This window comes from Cervus elaphus, chromosome 6, assembly GCF_910594005.1.
Source record: "Cervus elaphus chromosome 6, mCerEla1.1, whole genome shotgun sequence".
NCBI lineage: Eukaryota > Metazoa > Chordata > Mammalia > Artiodactyla > Cervidae > Cervus > Cervus elaphus.
In genome coordinates this window covers 14,263,301-14,282,017 of record NC_057820.1, presented here as the reverse complement: position 1 = coordinate 14,282,017, position 18,717 = coordinate 14,263,301, and the positions used below count along the sequence as shown (strand labels likewise).

The window sequence follows — 18,717 nt, the reverse complement described above, 5'->3', positions numbered from 1 at the left end:
ACCTTGAGGTTCTCTTCTTAGAAAAAGATGGACCCTGCCAGGCCTCAGGATCCACCACCAGGGGCATGCTTACCGGAGAGGACTGGGGACGTGTCCTGGATGATGGAGGCCATCAGCTTGAGTACCCCCTTCATCCCAGTGCTCAGGTGCTCCTCATACATGTCTCTCACGTTGGGGGTGTGAGTCCCTGTGATGGCGTAATGGTCCTGGACCTGGGCACCCCCCCAGAGCCGGAAGGAGTGGGGTCAGGACCTGCCCCTGCTCAGCACCTGCTCTCCTGGCACCCACTGGGCACCTTTGCAGCAGGTGCTAATGGAGAAGGTGGGGGTTTTTTACAGAAGAGGAAACTGAGGTCAGAGAGGCTGATGGACTTGCCCAACTTTTGTTTACCTTGATCTGAATCCCTGACCTGGGACAAAGAACAGACTTCTGGAAGCAACCCCCCCTCCGCCATTACCACCCCCAGCTTCACCTCCCAGGCCTAGTCATCCCACAAGTGCTGCTAACCTGCTTCAGACACGCTCCATACATGACCTTGAACTTGTCTGCACTGAGTAGGGGTAGGATTACCTCTTCTTCGCAGAAGAGAACCTGAGCCACCATGGGGTGAAGTGACATTTCTGGCCACTCCAGTGGATGCATAAGTCAATCTGCTTCACCCCCCACTACACACAGTGACTAGTCCTGCCAGCCGTTAATTCCCTTTGGGTGACGATGAAAGTCATGGTCAGTACAGCCCATTTCTGACTGGGTGAGGACACAAGTTATAGAACTTCTTAGATCTCAGTTTCCCCATCTGTACAGTGGTGGACAAGTGAGATGGAAATTAGTGAACCACTTCCTTTGTAGCAGCCACAAAGCCCACAGGGTTATGTGCTAGGTATATTATCCCATTCAATGGGCTGCCACCTTCCTAGGCAGACATTGTCCAGGGAGTGAACTGGGCTCAGAGAGGCAAAGTCACTTGCCTGAGGCCACACAGCTCAGCTGAGATGTGAACCTGCAGAGGATGGCTGGGCACCAACAGTGCCCCACTCCACCCTCCGGGTGGGTCTGGTTCTAAAGTTCACTGAAGCCGCCAGGGGGAAGTCTGGGGACCTTAGCCTTAATGCAGCTTCATCATACATGGGTCCCGGGACCTGGGGTGACCTCACTGTTCTCATCTGTCAAGTGGACCTGTAGTGACCGGGGACCGGGAGGCTCTGGTGGCCTAGGGAGGGGGATGCACACACCCAGGAGGGTCCGATCCTGTTCCTGCCATGGAGAGGTGTGGCGTTACCTCAGAGACTGCCCAGCGGAGCTGCTGGAGCTGCTGCAGGGCCCAGGCCGGGTCCAGGAACCCGTGGGGAGCCAACAGGAAGCGTGTGAACATGGACTCCCCGGCGTAGAGCAGAGCGCTGGCTCGCCGCGCCAGCCCCTTGAGCCCACTTCGGGAGGTGTAGAACCCGGTCCAGGAATGAAGCACATCTAGGAGAATAAGGCCAGTAGTGGGTGTGAGGTCCTGCCCACAGAGGCCCCTGTGCCCTAGTCTGGGAAGGGCTGAGGATGATTTGGCCAGTGAAAGGTCGGCATGGATAACCTGGGAGACAACCCAGGATAGGCACTGATCTTAGGGCTTCCCTGGTAGCTCAGACAGTAAAGCGTCTGCCTGCAATGCTGGAGACTCGGGTTCGATCCCTGGGTTGGGAAGATCCCAGGAGAAGGAAATGGAGACCCATTCCAGCATCCTTGCCTGGAGAATCCCATGGATGGAGGAACCTGGTAGGCTATAGTCCACAGGGTCGCAAAAAGTTGGACATGACTGAGCGACTTCACTTTCACTTTCAGGGCTCCTACACCAACTAGGCCAGCAAAAGCCCAAGACCCCTGAAAGGCCTGGGTAGATGGGAAGGTCTGGCTGGTCTGGGCCAGGCCTGGAGAGGCCTGGATACTGAGGTCACAGGAATGATGGAGACATGAATCTTAGTGTGAGCCTGCGGGTGCTAAGCCATTTCAGTCGTGTCCAACCCTATGCGACCCTATGGACTGCAGCCCGCCAGGCTCCTCTCTCCATGGGATTCTCCAGGCAAGGATACTGGAGTGGGTTGTCCTGACCTCCTCAGTGTGAGCCTGGGACCCTGGGAAAGCCTGTGAGCGAAGGGCGTGGAGGACTTGAGGGGAGGAGGGAGTGGGACGAGGGCCAAGAGGACAGGACCCACAGAAGTGCCTGGAGTGCTGGAAGCTCCTGTGTGTGCCACTTCTAGGGTGACTAGGAGCCTGGACAGGCCTGCATTTCAGCGGGGTCCCTCTGGCTGCCTGCGGGGAGGGGCAGGAGAGGTGCTGGCAGCTGAGAGAGCCCGGTAGACACTGTCCTGACCCTGACTGAGAGGACAAGGTGGGGGGTGGGAGGACGGAGGCTGAGCACCTTGGGGACAGGCTGTGTCTCAGCAGGCGGCTCAGTGGTCCCTGCTATTTCTGCTTCCTGCCTCCTCCCCAGGCTGGTGGTAGCTTGGTGGTTTAGTTGCTGAGTCGTGTCCGACTCTTGCAACCCCATGGACTGTGGCCTACCAGGCTCCTCTGTCCATGGAATTCTCCAGGCAAGAATACTGGAGTGGGTTGCCATTTCCTTCTCCAGGAGATCTTCCTGACCCAGGAATCGAACCCAGGTCTCCTGCATTGCAGGCAGGTTCTTTACCATCTGAGCTACAAGGGAAGCCTCCCAGGCTGGGCTGTGTCCCTATTCCCTATTCTTCCCTCAAAGGACCTGGCTCAGACCAGGAGGGGTAGCCGCCTGGCCTGCGGAAGGGTCACAGATGCAAGGGTCCTCCACCCCGCGATGAGTGTGTACAGGTCAGGCACACCCTCTCCACAGCCTCAGCTCTAAGCTCGGCACTAACTGACCAAAGCTGACAAGATCCCACAGCCCTCAGATCAGGGCCCAAACGTCCTCTGTGACATCCTGTCTCTGATTAAATGGTGCTTCCTCCAGGAGGCAGAGAGGGAAATGGCAACCCACCCCAGGACTCTTGCCTGGAGAATTCCATGCACAGAGGAGCCTGGCGGGCTACAGTCTATAGAGTCGCAAACAGGACTGAGTGACCAACACACCTCCAGGAGGAAGTTACGTAGCCACCCCCATCCACCTCCACACCCATTGGACTTCTCTGCATCCCCTCCACCTGGATGAAGCCACTTCCCCACAGACTTCCCCCTCCAACCTCAACATAACCCCGCCTACATCCTTGTATCCCCTCCCACCTCAAGTGTAACCAGACCCTCATAGAGCATCCACTTCCACCAGGGGTGGAGCCCCGCCCACTTCCTTGTAGCTCCTCCCACCTACACCAGCCCACCAGGCTCCTCTGTCCATGGAATTCTCCAGGCCAGAATGGAGCCATTTCCTTCTCCAGGGGATCTTCCCAACCCAGGGATCCAACCCAGGTCTCCCGCACTGCAGCCTCATTCTTTACTGTCTAAGCCAGCAGGGAAGCCCAGGAACACTGGAGTCGGTAGCCTATCCCTTCTCCAGGGGATCTGCGCATCCCAGGAACTGAACCAGGGTCTCCTGCATTGCAGGTGTGTGTGTGTGTTCAAGTCACACATTGCTGTGTGTGAATTCTTTACCAGCTGAGCTACCAGGGAAGACACACCAGAAGCCAGTCCTCTCCTAATCTGAGGTTCCCGGGAAGTGTCCTGAGAGCTAAACAGCTTCCCCTTCTCACCACTCAGATGAGAGGCCAAGGCCCGAGAGGCACGACCAACCCAGGTCTGGGGGAGTCAGGGCAGCGCCCAGCCCGGAACCAACCCCTCCTGGTGGGGACCCATCCTGGTGTCTCTTTGCAAGGGAAGGAGATGAGAAGTATTTATGGTTGAACTGCTGTGTCGGTGTCCCTCCAGTCCTCCTGGGCCCCACTTCACTGATAACCAAACGGGGGCTCAGAGCAGTGACATCACTTACTGGAAGCAACCCAGCCCGTGAGGTGAGAAGCTGTGATCTAAACCCAGGTGAGCATCCGAGTCACCGTGTGGGGCCAGCCCTCCTGAGGCACTGTGCCTGCCGAATGGTGAGGGCGGGCAGCGGACAGGCCCAGATAGACCTAGCTCCAGGGACCCTGCCCCATGGTGAATGTTCAGCCAGAGGATGCCCCTGTGAGCCTGGCTTACCTGCCTGTCCCGTGTGGATAGCCTCACATCTCCTCTCTCCCTTCCACAAGGACCTCTCCAACTGAGTGATCCCAGCATGGACCCGGGGCTGGGCAAAGCTGGCTGGAGGCAGGGCCTGATTTGTCCCTGGGATGTCATGGCTAAAGCTGACCGGGGCCCTTTCCTCTCTCACTCCCCAGACCTCGGCTTCTCCTTCTGGGCAAATGGGGAGCAAGGCAACAAGGATCCTTCAAGGGCTCTCATATTTTATGCAGTGAAGGTATTAGACGGTTCAACAATTTGGACAGCCCCATTCCCTACTGATGCCCTGAGCAGGGCCTGAACCGGGGTGTGGAGGGTATTTCTGCCTCCCCTGCTCAGTGTGACTCTGTGTGTGGATCATTCCTGCCTGGCTTGCAGACAGGGGAGCTGGGTCAGCAGGGGAGCTGGGTCAGCAGGGGAGCGGTCAGCAAGCGGTGTGAGTGTGGCTTGTCCTGAGACAGGTGTTAATGCTGGGCTTCCTTTGGGGCACCTAAGGCCCTAAACTGGCTTCCTCAGCAGGCACTGCCTGGATCACGTCTAGGTTTTGATCCAACACAAGACAGAGTTGACCCCAGAAGCTACATCTGCTGAGTGTTTCTTCTGGACCACTTACTAGGCTAAAACCTCTTTTTGTTCCACTTTGTTCTGACACGTGATGGACTAAGCAAGATTAATGCTTCCCCTGTTTTACTGACATGGGACAGTGCCATGTCATGCATGTACCCAGGCAGAAGGCTCACCCCACAACCTTGAAATAACTTAGACTGTGCTGTCTGCAGCCAGACCAGTCCTGGCCTCTGGGACACAGGCTGGAGGGAGACAAGGTTCTCCAATAATGACTAGGTGGTAATAGAAGAAAACTGGGGCCCTGGGGCAAGGAGGGGCCAAGTGATCTAGCCTTAAAGTCAGGAAAGGCTTCCTGGAGGAGGTGACACTGCAAGATTATTAGGATTTGCAGGAAGGGAAAGTGCCAATAGGGGACTCTTTCAGGTAGCACTGTAGTTAAAGGCATAGAGGCAGGAACCCGCTGTGTGTGGACAATGGTGAGAGGCTCAATGTGGTGGGAAGCAGGCTGTGTGTCTCTATGAGTCAGGTAGGTGGGGTAGGGGCCACCTCTGCCCCAGTACCTCTAGCAGGTTCCAAGTACAGGGCTGCACAGACGCAGAGTTGGGGGAGTCTCGTACCTGCCTGGCACCAAATCACCACCTCAGTCCCCAGAGTCACATACCTGAGGAATAGGGCAGGAAGTCGTGTTGGTTTCGGACTTTCCATGACATACGTTTAGAGTGTATGGCTTGGAAGTAGTCGCTCAGCGTGGCGTACTCCAAGAAGACACCAGTATTGGGTGTGAGGCTGTTGATGTGGTTCATCAGATGGTCCATGTTGGCAAATTGCACTGAGGCATTGAAGAACTGACTGTCGCATCCCTGTGGGCCAGAAGCAACATTCTGCACTTCTGGAAGCAGAGCCCAAACTAAACAGGATGAGTTCCTCTTCAGCTCTCTCCCATTCTCCTTGGTGGGCCACAAGTTCCCAAACCAGCTCCCAAGCCCTGTGCTCCAGATGTTTCTCTCTGCCTCTCTCTGTTTCTCTCTCCTTTTTTACATTATATCCCCCATGCTTGTTTATCCTCTAGCTCCAGGATTATACCTTTTCACCACATTTCCCCATTTCTCCAACCTTCTCAATCCTCCCTGTGCAACCACAAACTTTCATATCTTCTTCTCTGACTTTGGTTTTTAAAGATTCCACATTTAAGTGAGATCAGGTGGCTGTTTTTCTGTGCCTGATTGATTCCACTTTCTTAAATCAGCACTATTACTAATTATCAATCACATTAATTATAATAAGATAATTATGATGAATAAAAATTAGAATAGCTTGCTCTAATACACTTACCTTAATATTATCCTAAGATGGTCGTCAAAAAATTAATAAATTTCTGGAAATAGGTAATCTACCAAGACTTAATTATGAATAAATAGGAAGTATGGTTCCAATTTTAGTATATGTGCTGCTGAAGCGACAACGAATAAATAGGAAGTATGAACTGGAGAAAAGTATGGCAATTCACTCCAGTATTCTTGCCTGGAGAATTCTACGGGCAGAGGAGCCTGGCGGGCTACAGTCCATAGGGTCACATACAGTTGGACACGACTGAGTGACTAATACACACACAGGAAGTATGAACAGATAGAATGCTAGTAACAAAATTAAACTAGTTTTCAAATACCTCCCAAGAAACAAAAGATCAGCTTTCAAGAAGATTTCTACCAAATATTGAAGAGGAATTAATACCAATTTTTTTAAGTCTCTTCCAAAAATTAGAAGAGGATAGAACACTTTAAATATGCATAAATAAGTATGATTTTTAAAGACCAACATTCCCCTTACATCAAACCAGACAAGGAAGCCTCGAGAAAAGAAAATTCTAGCCCAATGTCCCTGATGAATATAGATACGAAAGTGTTCAACAATACATTCATGGAACAAATTCAACAATACACGGAAACAGTATTACACCATGATCAAGCAGGATTTATTCCAGGAATGTAAGGGTGTTTCAACAGCCACAAATAAATCAATGTGCAATACCACATTAAGAAAATGCAGATAAAAATCATATGATCATCTTAATCAATGCAGAAAAAGCATGTGACAGAATTCAGCATTCATTTATGACCAAAAGTCTCATCATAGTGGGTATGGAGGGAATATACCTCAACCTGATGAAGGTCATGTATGACAAACCCACCCCTGGCAACGCATTCAATGATGAAAAACTGAAAGCTTTTCCTGTAAGATCAGAAAAGACACAGATGATCACATGTACCGCTTTTATCTAATATGGAGTTACAAATAATAGCTGCAGCAATTAGGAAAGAAAAGAAAAGGCACAGGAATTAGAATAAAAGCAACTAGAAACTGTCACTACTGGCAGCTATAATGATGTTATTTATAAAACACCCTAGAGATATAAACTGTAAGAATTAATAAATTCACTATGCTGCGTTGTAAGATAAAAAGTCAACATACACAATCATATGTTGATAAGGATTTCTCTACACTAACAACAAACTGTCATAAAGAGAAATGAAGAAAACAATCCAGTGATAGTTGCATCAAAAAGGTGAAATACCTAGGAATACTTTTAACTGAGTAGGGGACAGACCTCCACACTGAAACCTGTAAGACGGTGATTATAGAAATTGCAGAAGACGCAAATAAATGGGCAAATATTTTGTGCTCATGATTGAAAGAATTGATGAAATGTCCACATTTCCCAAATCTATCTACAGATTCAATGCAAAGCCTATTACAATTCCAATGACATTTCCCCTAGAAATAGAACAACCAATCTTAAAATTTTTTGGAACCACGGAAGACCCTGAGTAGTCAAATCACCCTTGAAGAAGAAGAACTGTACAGGAAGCATCATGACTCTGATTTCATCATATGCTACAAAGCTATACTAATCAAAATAGACCAGTATTGACATAAAAAGAGACACATAGATCAATGGGAAAGGATAGAAAGCTCAGAAATAAGCCACACATACAAGGTAATTATTTTACATCAAAGGAGCCAATATTATAAAACGGGGAAAGGACATTTTCTACAATAAATAATGTTGGAAAACTGGATATCCTCATTCAAGGAATGAATTTGGATGACCATCTGACACTGTACTCACATATTAACTCAAATTAGTTGAAGACTTGATGATAAGACCTGAAACTATAAAATAAAAGAGAACATAAGCAATAAACTCCTTATCATCTATCTTAATTATATTTTTGGATTTGATATCAAACACAAAGGCAACCTAAGGAATAATAAACAATTTGGACTACATCAAACAAAAGCTTCTGCCCAGCAAAGTATCTGCAACAAAATAAGACAACCTACTAAATGGGAAAAAAATTTGCAAATCATAAATATGAAAATGGTTGATATTGAAAACATATAAATAATACATTCAACTGAATAGTAAAATACAAGCAATTTAGGTAAAAAATGGGCAAAGGACCTGAACAGACATTTGTCCAAGGAAGATATAGAGATGCCAACAGATACAGGAAAAGATACTGAATATATCAAAATCACAGAGAGATACCACCTCAAACCTATTAGAATGGCTATTGTCCAAGAGACAAGAAACCATGAGGGTTGCTCAAGATGAGGAGAAAAGAAAACTTTCACTCACAGTTAGTTTGAATGAAAATTGTTGTAGCAACCATAGAAAACAGTTTGGAGATTCCTCAAGAAATTAAAGATAGAGCCACCATATGATCCAGCAATCCCACTTCTGTGTATTTATCCAAAGAAAATAAAAACATTAACTTGAAATGATGTCTGCACCCCCAGATTCATTGTTGCATTATTTAAAACAATATATGGAGTCAGCCTATGTGTCCATCAGTGGATGAACAGATAAAGAAAATGTTATATAAATATTTATAAATGTGTGTGTATATATATAAATATATATAGTTATTCACCAGTAACATGATCAATAAAAAAGAGGAAATCTTGCCATTTGCAGCAACATGAATGGGACGGACTTGAAGTCATTATGCTAAGTGAAGTAAGTCAGACAGGGAAACACGGATGCCATATGATCTCACATGTGAATTTTTTTAGTGGAGGTAATATAAAAAATATGCTTATGCCTGGAGAGAACAGATTGGTGGTTGCTTAAATGACTGATGGAAGTCAAAAGGTACACATTTCCTTCGACAAAATACATAAGTCTTGGGGATGCAGAGTACATCATGGTAACTATGGTTAATGATACTCTATCATTTATTTGAAAGTTGCTAAAAGAGTAGATCTTAAAAGCTCACATCACAAGAAAAAATTTTGTAACTCTCTGCGGTGACAGATATTAACTAGATCTATTGTGATCATTTTGCAACATATTCATATATGGGATCATTATGTTGTATTCATGTGACTAATATAATGTCATATGAAATAAAGAAGGAGAGAGCTACAGTTCTAAAAAAAAGCAGCCCCCCTCAATAGTCACAGTATTCTGTTTTCCTTGATGAAATTTGGCTTTGGGAAAAGTACATAAAATAGAATTATAGTGAGAATATATGTAAGAGATAGGGCTCACAGGAGTGATAAGTCATCCTTTGTCTGAGACGAAATCATGTAGTGGATAAAGTTGTTCAGAGGCATTTCATGTGTATCTCAAATGTTGGACTCAATTGAATGTCCAGCCACCTCTGAATGCATCTTTATTAAAATCTGCAATTCCTGGCTCACAGAAATCTTGCAGAGGAGATTATCTGACTCTTGTGAGTGTGTGCGTGCTCCGTTGCTCGGTCATGTCCGACTCTTTTGCTACCCCTTGGGACTGCAGCCCGCCAGGCTCCTCTGTTCATGGGATTTTTCAGGCAAGAATACAGGAGTGGATTGCCATTCCCTCCTTCAGGGGACCTTCCTGACCCAGGGATTGAACCCACATCTCCTAAGTCTCATGGCGTTGGGAGGCACATTCTTTACCACAGCCACCGGGAAGACTCTTGTGGGCACAACAAAGTAAGAACAAAGAAAGCTCTCTTTAGGTTTTGACAGGTGAGTCCAGGCAAAATTAGTCCTGTGAGTGGCCAGAGTGATGAAACCTTCAGAATTTATTGCTCTCAGGCTGGCCAAAGAGATACATTCATAAAATCTATTCTTATCTTCTCTATCTCATGAATTCTGTGATGAGCTCACCACAAAAACTCATGAGAGTGTATAGCACAATAAACAGCTTAACTTCCCCGACACAGGTAGACAGACCCCTGGATGGGGCTGAAGTGGCCCCAGGGTGAAGGTCTTTGATCAGAGGGCACAGAAGGTCATGACTGGATCTCACGGGGGCCTCCAAGTGTGTTCAGAACCATCTCCGGAAAGAAACGCCAGAATAACAATATGTTAATGAAGCAAGCCTAGATTTATAAATCCTTCAGCACCCCACTTTGACAGTCATCATAACGAGTAAGAAATAGGAGGTTACAGATAGATTCTTATAAACTTCTGTGACCCTGACCCAAGTTACTTTAGGCAGGTGTTTCTATTTCCCTTTGGCAAATATCACATTCTGAACTCCCAAGGCAGTAAAACTGCTTGGATGAAAACCAGCCTGGTTAGAGCTGGAAACAGGTCGAGGGTCGTAGCAGGTACAGAGGCCAGACCCATCATGGCAATCTCTGGATGTAGCTGAGGAATCAGGGCCTGGGATGTCCCCCCTTACCCATGGCCAGAGAACATGTTCTGTCTGGAAGTGGATGAACCGTTCCCATGCGTTGTTCAACAGTTTCTCGGTATACATTTGAATGTTGTCCTTACTGACAGTCATGTCACTGGGGGTGAACATCTCATCCATGCGTTGATCTTGGAAGACAAACACTTCACTGAGAGACAGAGAGGAGTGTTAGGGGGCTGCACCCTGGGAAGGAAGGCAGCCTGGGGTCCAGGTGGACTGGAAGAGCTCCGTGAGGCCAGAGTGCATCTGGGCCAGCGGACCCTGCTGAAGGCCTCCGTCATCCATCAGTCAGACAGGCAGGTCAGTGGTGGGCAGATGAGAGCTATGTGGACAGAGGTGCCACATTTCAGCCCTGTGGGGGACCTCAAGCACATCTCCTTACAGGTCCTGTATTCCTTCTGCCGCCAAGTGAAGCCCACAACCTCTGGGCCCCACTTCCACCATACGGATTAAGTGAGGATCATCTTGATTCCTCCTTCCTTGTGTCAGCTCCATGCTCATCAGCTCCACTTCCAAGGAAGCAAAGAGGGCTGGGGCCAAGGGTAAGCAAGGAACGCAGGGACCGTGGGCACCAGACTTCGGGGGTATAAAAATCTTGATACCTAAATTATGGTATTTTAACAATATTTTTAAAGTAAAAATGAATCTGAAAAACTTATTAATGAGCAGAATCTCAAAATGGTGTATAAAGACAGGCCAGCATGCTGGAATCCACAGGCACTAATATGGTTTGGGAGGCACCAAAAGTGAACTTCTGGGGTCTGGATAGCCCACAGCAAGGGTCTTTGCCAGGCAGCATAGAGGTGACATCTCAACCAGGCCTCAGGAATGACCACTCTGAATCTCTGCGAATCTCCGTTTGCCGATCACTAAGGTATACTAAAGATTGTTACGATAATTAAATAACAATAGTTGATGGAAAGCAGCAAGAAACAATGCCAGGCACAGCATGGGGCCTGACATCACTAACCTGGTAGTGAGTCCCCCTCCCCCCACCAGGCTTCTTCTCCCAGCTGCCACTTCATCCTGCTGACAATCTCCCCTCTTCAAAGAGGGGCTCAACCCCCTGCCTGCAGCCTCACAGGCTCAAAGGGACAGAAGGGGGCTGAACCAAGGTCTCCAACCAGACAGCCCACAAGAGGGCTGTTCCCATGACCTGGAGGTCTTGGAGCAGCCTCCTGAGCCCAATGTTGCTACCGCAGGACCTTGGCTGGGTGTCTAGACCTCAGTTGTTCTTTCTGTAAGATGGGTGCTTGGTGAGTCCCCTCAGGGGTGGCCGTGAGGGTGGGGGCTGACGTGCTTCAGGGAGAGGGCTGGGAACAGGGCCTGGCCCAAGGCAAGAGCTCACGAGCAGTAGCCGTTCCCATCTAGAACGTGTGTGAAGATTTCCTGCTGCTCCAACAGGGACCTGGATCCTCTCCACACGAACTGCATCTCCTGCAAACCCAGAGGGAATAGAGTGAGTGTCCAGGGGCAACAGGATTGCCAGGCTCCCCTCCCCAGACCCCGCCTGAGTCTCATGGCTCCCTGCACCCCGCTCCTCTCTCAGTGGTTCATGGTCAATATCTCCCTCTGCTGCCTTCTCCTCAAGATTCCTTCTGACCTCCCAAAGCCACAGGGAATGGAAGAATTTGCCCTTCAGAAGGTGCCTTCCTGCATGTTCATCCCACCCATCCTCAGGGCAGGACATGCTGTCAGAACCTGCCAGCCATATTCTCACTAACTCTGCTTGAATGCCCCCAGACACGGGGGGGCTCATCATCTCTCACTGAGGGTGCAGTTCATTTTTCAAGGTCAGATGCCTAGAAAGAGTTGAGAGCTACAAAGCAAGGATAAAATCCTGCTTCTGTGAGTACTACGTCCGATTCATACACAGTTCACAAACTCCTCTGGGATTTGGTCTCTGAACATGAATGTCTGGGAATCACACCCAGCTCACAGACTTACCTGCAGGAGAATCGAGCTGCTATAGGAAGCATGTGCAGTGCTAACTGCGGTGCTCAGTGGGGTCATTATAAAGCTTATTTCTCTTGCCCACCGAGAGCCCAAATCCTCTTTGATAACTCCTGCTGGCCATGCTATCACTGCTTTCCAAAACTTTATTACCTGAGTGATCTTGCACAGAATCCTTACATTTTGGCCCAATTCTCCCATCTATGAAATGGAGTAAATTATATGACTCTTATCTGTAACTGTGTGAATAACGTCCTAGAAAATATATACTGAAATCTTAACCCCATTGCCTCAAATGTTGGTTCTCTATACTGGTACCTGAGTAACAAGGGCAGGCCTTGATCCCATGTGACTAGAGCCCTCATAAAAGGAGGAGTTGGACCCAAACATGAGCAAAGGAGGATGATGGGCAAACATAAGGAGAAGTCAGCAGTCTGTAGGCTAAGGATGCCTGAGGCCACCAGACGTAGAGAGAGGCCCAGAGCCGACCCACCAGAACACTCTCAGGAGACGCAATACCCTGCCAGGGTTGACCTCAGTCTTCTGACCTCCAGGCCTGTTAACAACACATTTCTATTGTTGGAAGTTCCTGGTTTTTGGTACTTTCTTCAGACAGTCCCAGGAAATACAGAAACTACATCACAGGGCTACTGCGAGGATTAAAGGAAACCCAGAGGGCAGTGGCTCCCACCAGGCCTGGCATTTCATAGATGGCAAAGGCAGTGTCTGTGTGGTTGTTGAGTGTTACATTCATTCATGCTCGCTGCCCACGCATCAGAAGAGTTATTACGTCCCAGGTACCCTGAACCCCCCACCACCTCCCCTCTGCATTGATCACGGTTTACTGAGTGCAAGTCTGTGCCAGTCCCTTTGGAGACTCAAAGAAGAAGGCAGTGCCAGCCCAGCTGAAGGGGGAAGGGGACTCAGAGCCGCAGGATCCAAGCTGGGCCTGCAGCTCAGCCAGGAGCTAGACCTGCGGGAGGAGAGAACCACTCATGCCAGAGGGCACAGCAGGGTAAAGATGGGCCTGGGACGTCCCATGGACTGTGTAGCCGCCAGCATCCCAAATGCTCGGGACAATAGTAGGGTCTCTGAGATGCAGGAAGGAAGAGAGGGAGAGGAAGCCCAGGCGCGTTGGCAGCCGCGGATGTGGTTCACGGCTCACCTGTTTCTGCTGCATGGCCACCTTCAGGTCATAGTCTATCCGGGAGATGACATGGCCATTGAAGCCCGCCAGGGCAAACAGGGTGGGGGTCGTGGCAGAGGCGCCAAATGAGTCCACCTGCCAGGAGAACTGCGGCCGGATCCCAAACGTTTCGTAGAGAAACCCGTGTCCTTCTGCAAAGAGATCAACCTCCTCAGTGACTGAAGGGTGTCCCCTCACCCCCTAACTCCCTCAAGGGCCCCTGCCCTTCTCCAGGACTGGAATGCCAGCTACCAGGCCAAGCAGGGTCTTGCTGCTGTAGGCACTGATACAGAGGGCTCCATCCCAGAATCATCCAACCACTCACTTACTGAATTCCGATTTACAAGCTGCTATATCAAGCCGTATCGGCATCACTGATTTGATGGACATGGGTTTGAGCAAGCTCCAGGAGTTGGTGATGGACAGGCGTGCTGCAGTCCACGGGGTTGCAAAGCGTCGGACACGACTAAGTGACTCAACGGAACTGAACTGATATTGAGCCAGGCTGTTCTGAGGCCATCAGAGAGAAGAGATGGAAAAGCACTTGGTCCAGCCTCCAGGGAGAGGGGCTGAGCTAACAAGCCCCTCACTGACTGGGCCGGACTCGGGTCAGATCCATGACTCTTACCTGGTGGCAGCGTGACTCAGGTAAGTTGTAGTAGCATTTGAGCCTCAACCTTTACCCCTATGAGTGGAGTCTAGTAAGACTCCCCATCTCCAGGACTGCCTCAAGGACTGAAGGGACTAAGTGTATCTCTTGTACTTAGAACATGAAGTTTATGTGAGAGGAGATCAATGTCCGTCCTCTGGGGAGCTTGGCTGGTCTTGGAAATGGAGCCCCATGGAATCCCCTGGGGAGGAACCACTGTCCCGAGGTCCATGTCCTTTCCTACCCCAAGGTGATGGGAACACAAGTATGCTGGGATTCTGGTTGCCATGGTCTAGGTCAGGCCTGTAGGGTCATCCCTGGGGTATTCAGGACAGTGGGCATGGTGGGCTGAGACCATAGGTGAGGGCTGCCCCCACTGTGGTCACCCCTGAGGAGGGGAGGGTCAGCACCTATCCCCTCCTTCCAAGCTCAACCGCACTTGTCTGACCAGATCCTGGGCTGAGCTCTGGGGACCCAGAGAAGAGACAACCTGTAGTTTCAGGGTGGAGAGGGGAGATGATAAGGTCCTGTGGGTTTAATGGAGGTTCCTGGACCATGAGACCCCTCAGCTGAGTCTGAGATGAGCTGTTCAGGTGGAAACATCAGGAAAGTTTGTGATTAAAAGCACAGGAGGCCCAGTTGTGGGAGCAGGTTAAGAGCATCAGGAGGCAGAAGGATGAGGTGGAGGCCAGGAGGTGAGGTCTAGACTGCATTTTATAGACTGGGAGTTTATTTAACAAAACTTAAAGATTCCCATCACATTCCTGCTTATACCTAGAAACAAGTCAGTAGAAACTCAGAAGGAAGGAACCATATATTAAAGGGGTGAAAGGAGAGACAGTGTAAAGAAAATTCTCAGAAAAAGTCCAATGCCACCTTGATGTTCGACACTTGGTGTAACTGGGATCACTCTTAGGGGGCTGACAATGGGCTGGAGCTTTAGTCAATTCTGGCTCATCCACTGCCTCTTTGACCTTTCTTTGACCTCAGTCTTCATTTCTGTTCTACAAAATGAAACTTAGAACAATGATGTTCCCTCAGTACCCTGCCTTTCAGTTCAGTCGCTCAGTCGTGTCCAACTCTTTGAAATCCCATGAACCACAGCACACCAGGCCTCCCTGTCCATCGCCAACTCCCGGAGTCCACCCAAACTCATGTCCATTGAGTCGGTGATGCCATCCAACCATCTCATCCTCTGTCGTCCCCTTGTGCTCCTGCCCTCAATCTTTCCCAGTATTAGGGTCTTTTCAAATGAGTCAACTCTTCACATCAGGTGGCCAAAATATTGGAGTTTCAGCTTCAATATCAGTCCTAGCAATGAACATCCAGGACTGATCTCCTTTAGGATGGACTGGTTGGATCTCCTTGCAGTCCAAGGGACTCTTAAGAGTCTTCTCCAACATCACAGTTCAAAAGCATCAATTCTTCTGTGCTCAGCTTTCTTTATAGTCCAACTCTCACATCCATACATGACTACTGGAAAAACCACAGCCTTGACTAAATGGACCTTTGTTGACAAAGTAATGTCACCCTGCCTTTAGGGATGGATGAAACTATTGTAAAAAAAAAAATTTTGTTACATAGCTAGGAATGGGTGTTTGGTGCAAACTGTGCAAGGTGATGGAAAACATAGTGGTGATAGAGGGGATGGTGGTGGTTATGGTGGTGGAGGTGATGGTGGGTGAAGCAGTGGTTGTGGTAGTAATGGCCATGGTAGAGATAATGATGATGGTGGTGGTGCTGGTGGTGAGGATGGTAGATGTGGTGATGAAGTTTTTAAACTGTTCATGATGGTGTTAGCGTTAATGGTGGTGGTTATGGTGGTGGTGGTAGAGTTGACGTTGGAGAAGTTGTTTTTGTAGTTTGTGGTAATGGTGGTCAAGGTGTCAGAGGCTGTTGGAATGGGGAGGTGATGTGGTGGTGGAGGTGGCCCCTCTGTTTGTAGTGGAAGTTGTGATAATGGTAGTGGAGTTGGTGATGATGGTGGTAGAGGTTTTGTTGGTGGTGAAGATGATGCAGAAACTGGTGGTAGTAGAGGTGTTCATGAGGTGATGTGGTTTCGGTAGTTGTACAGGTGGAGTTTGATGAAATGGTGGTGGCAATGAAGTAGTGGTGGTCTTTGAGGTGGCCGAGGTGTCTGAGCGGATGGTGGATGTGATACCAGTGGTGCTTCTGGTGGTCCTCAAGGTAGTGTAGGTGATGATAGTGGTAGAACTGATGATGATAATGATGGAAATGTGGCGGCTATTGATGGTGGTGGTCGTGGTGATGGTGTAGACATAATGATTGAGGTGGTGTTGTCAGTAATTATGGTGGTGGTTGGTGATGGTGTAGATGTAATAATGATCGAGGTGGTGGTGGTGGTAGTAATTATGGTGATGGTGGTGATGGTGTAGATGTAATGATCAAGATGGTGGTGTTAGTAATTATGGTTGTGGTGGTGATGGTGTAGATGTAATGATAGAGGTGGTGGTGGCGTTAGTGATTATGGTGGTGGTGGTGGTGGTAGTACTTATGGTGGTGGTGGTGATGGTGTAGATGTAATGATCAAGATAGTGGTGGTGTTAGTAATTGTGGTGATGGTGGTGATGGTGTAGATGTAATGATCAAGATAGTGGTGGTGTTAGTGATTATGGTGATGGTGGTGATAGTGTAGACGTAATGATCAAGATGGTGGTGTTAGTAATTATGGTGGTGGTGGTGATGGTGTAGATGTAATGATCAAGATAGTGGTGGTGTTAGTGATTATGGTGGTGGTGGTGATGGTGGAGTATGTGCTGTTATTGGAGGTGGTGGGGGTGTTGGGGGTGATGCAGATGGTGACGGTGGTGGTAATGGTGTGAACAGTGGTGGAGTATGTGGTGGGTGGGGTGATAACAGGGATGGGATCTAACCTTTACTGACCATTTACTGGAGATCCACACACTACACTCAATGTGCTCTGTAGTTGTACAGGTGGTGTTTGATGAAATGGTGGTGGCAATGAAGTAGTGGTGGTCTTTGAGGTGGCTGAGGTGTCTCAATATTTAATCTGAATAACATGTTTAATATGTTATTTAATAACATATTTAATCTCAATAACAATGCTTTGAGGTACCTCATTATCAAACTTTTTTTATAGAGGAGGAAGCTGAGACTTAATGGGGTTCCATCACTTGCCCCCTGTTCAGAGGGTTGAGAGCCAGGGTATAGCCAGCCCATCTGGTCTAAATCCACACTCAAGCCCTGCACTCAAGGGCACAGACAAGGATGTGGCATCAGCCAATCACAGCTTTTGTTGATCACAGTCTCCTGCTGAGAGGTGAACATGGAGGCCAGACCAGGGCTCAGATACCCAGTCCCAGCCTAACAGGAGACCCAAGGGACCCTGGATCTGGGGAGGGGTAATCAAACCTGTGAGCTGGAGGATCTGGTCATCAACGTGGGTCACGGCCTCATCGTGCATGACCTGGCCTCCGAGGACAAACTCCAGGCGTCTCTGGGCCACAAGCTCATGGACCTTGGCATTGTGGGCAGAGAGAAAAAGCCTGGTTACAGCCCCTGAGCTGAGCCTGGTTGTGTTTGTTGGGGACATGCCTACAGAGTCTCATGGTCCTTCCTTCAAACTCCTCACCTTCATTTATTCTGCAAAAGCAGGACCCAGTCTGTCCTGGTCAGCACTGTGTCCAGCATTCAGAACAGCACCTGGCCCATGACTGCAGCTTTATCAGACACATACATAATATCTAAGTATATATTTTGAAATTTTGCTTTTGGAGTAATTTCAAACTTAAAGAACACTTGCTAGAATTGTATCAAGAGCTCCTGTAGGTACTTTCCCCAGATTATCTCGTTATTGTTTTTGCCTGTTTCCTTGAATACTCTCCCGTATCCTTACACACATACTTTCTTTCTTCAAAACCATTTGAAAGCACAAGTTAGCCTTTAGAATAGAATAGCCTTCAGTATAGGTTTGGCAAGAACAAGATTATTGTAACTTTTGTGTACTTATCAAAATCAAGAAATTTAATGTTAAAAATGCTACTGTGGAATTAAGGAACTTTAGTCAAACTTTGCCACTTGTTCCACTAATGTCCTTCCTCTGGTACAAGATTCAATCTAGGATCATGAGTTGGTTTCAATGTCATTTCTCTTTATTATCCTTTAATTCACAACACTTTATGAGCCTTTCTTTTTCTTCCATGTGATTGATAATTTCAAAGATTACAGGCTAGTTATTTTGTAGACTGTCCTTCCAATTGGGTTTGTCACATGATTGGATGACAAATTTTAATATACATGAAAGGAAGGGAGGATGGAAGATGGGAGATGAAACTGAGAGGAGCTGACCCCTGGGGATGCCCCTGGACTTATGAGGGCAAAGGCTATGGCAGTAAAGCCGCCATGCACTTGATAGACTGTAGTTTTGATTTGATTTCTGAAGGTATACTATTTGAAGCTCATTCACTGAAAATATACTGAATGACATATACATGTACTGTTTCAAAAGAACTCTCTCTTTATGGG

The 18,717-nt window shown here is 48.2% G+C and overlaps 1 protein-coding gene across 1 annotated transcript in view; it reads right to left on the bottom strand.

The window, feature by feature from the left end:
- LOC122696151 (epididymis-specific alpha-mannosidase-like) overlaps positions 1-18,717 on the bottom strand; it is a 38,488-nt gene that overhangs the window by 16,423 nt on the left and 3,348 nt on the right. Inside the window, exons 3-9 of the mRNA XM_043905835.1 lie at positions 17,605-17,710; positions 13,542-13,714; positions 11,772-11,860; positions 10,412-10,571; positions 5,393-5,591; positions 1,280-1,467; positions 74-212 (exon numbers count right to left, since the gene is read on the bottom strand). Coding sequence (XP_043761770.1) covers positions 74-212; positions 1,280-1,467; positions 5,393-5,591; positions 10,412-10,571; positions 11,772-11,860; positions 13,542-13,714; positions 17,605-17,710 — 1,054 coding nt within the window. The remainder of the gene's footprint in view (positions 1-73; positions 213-1,279; positions 1,468-5,392; positions 5,592-10,411; positions 10,572-11,771; positions 11,861-13,541; positions 13,715-17,604; positions 17,711-18,717) is intronic.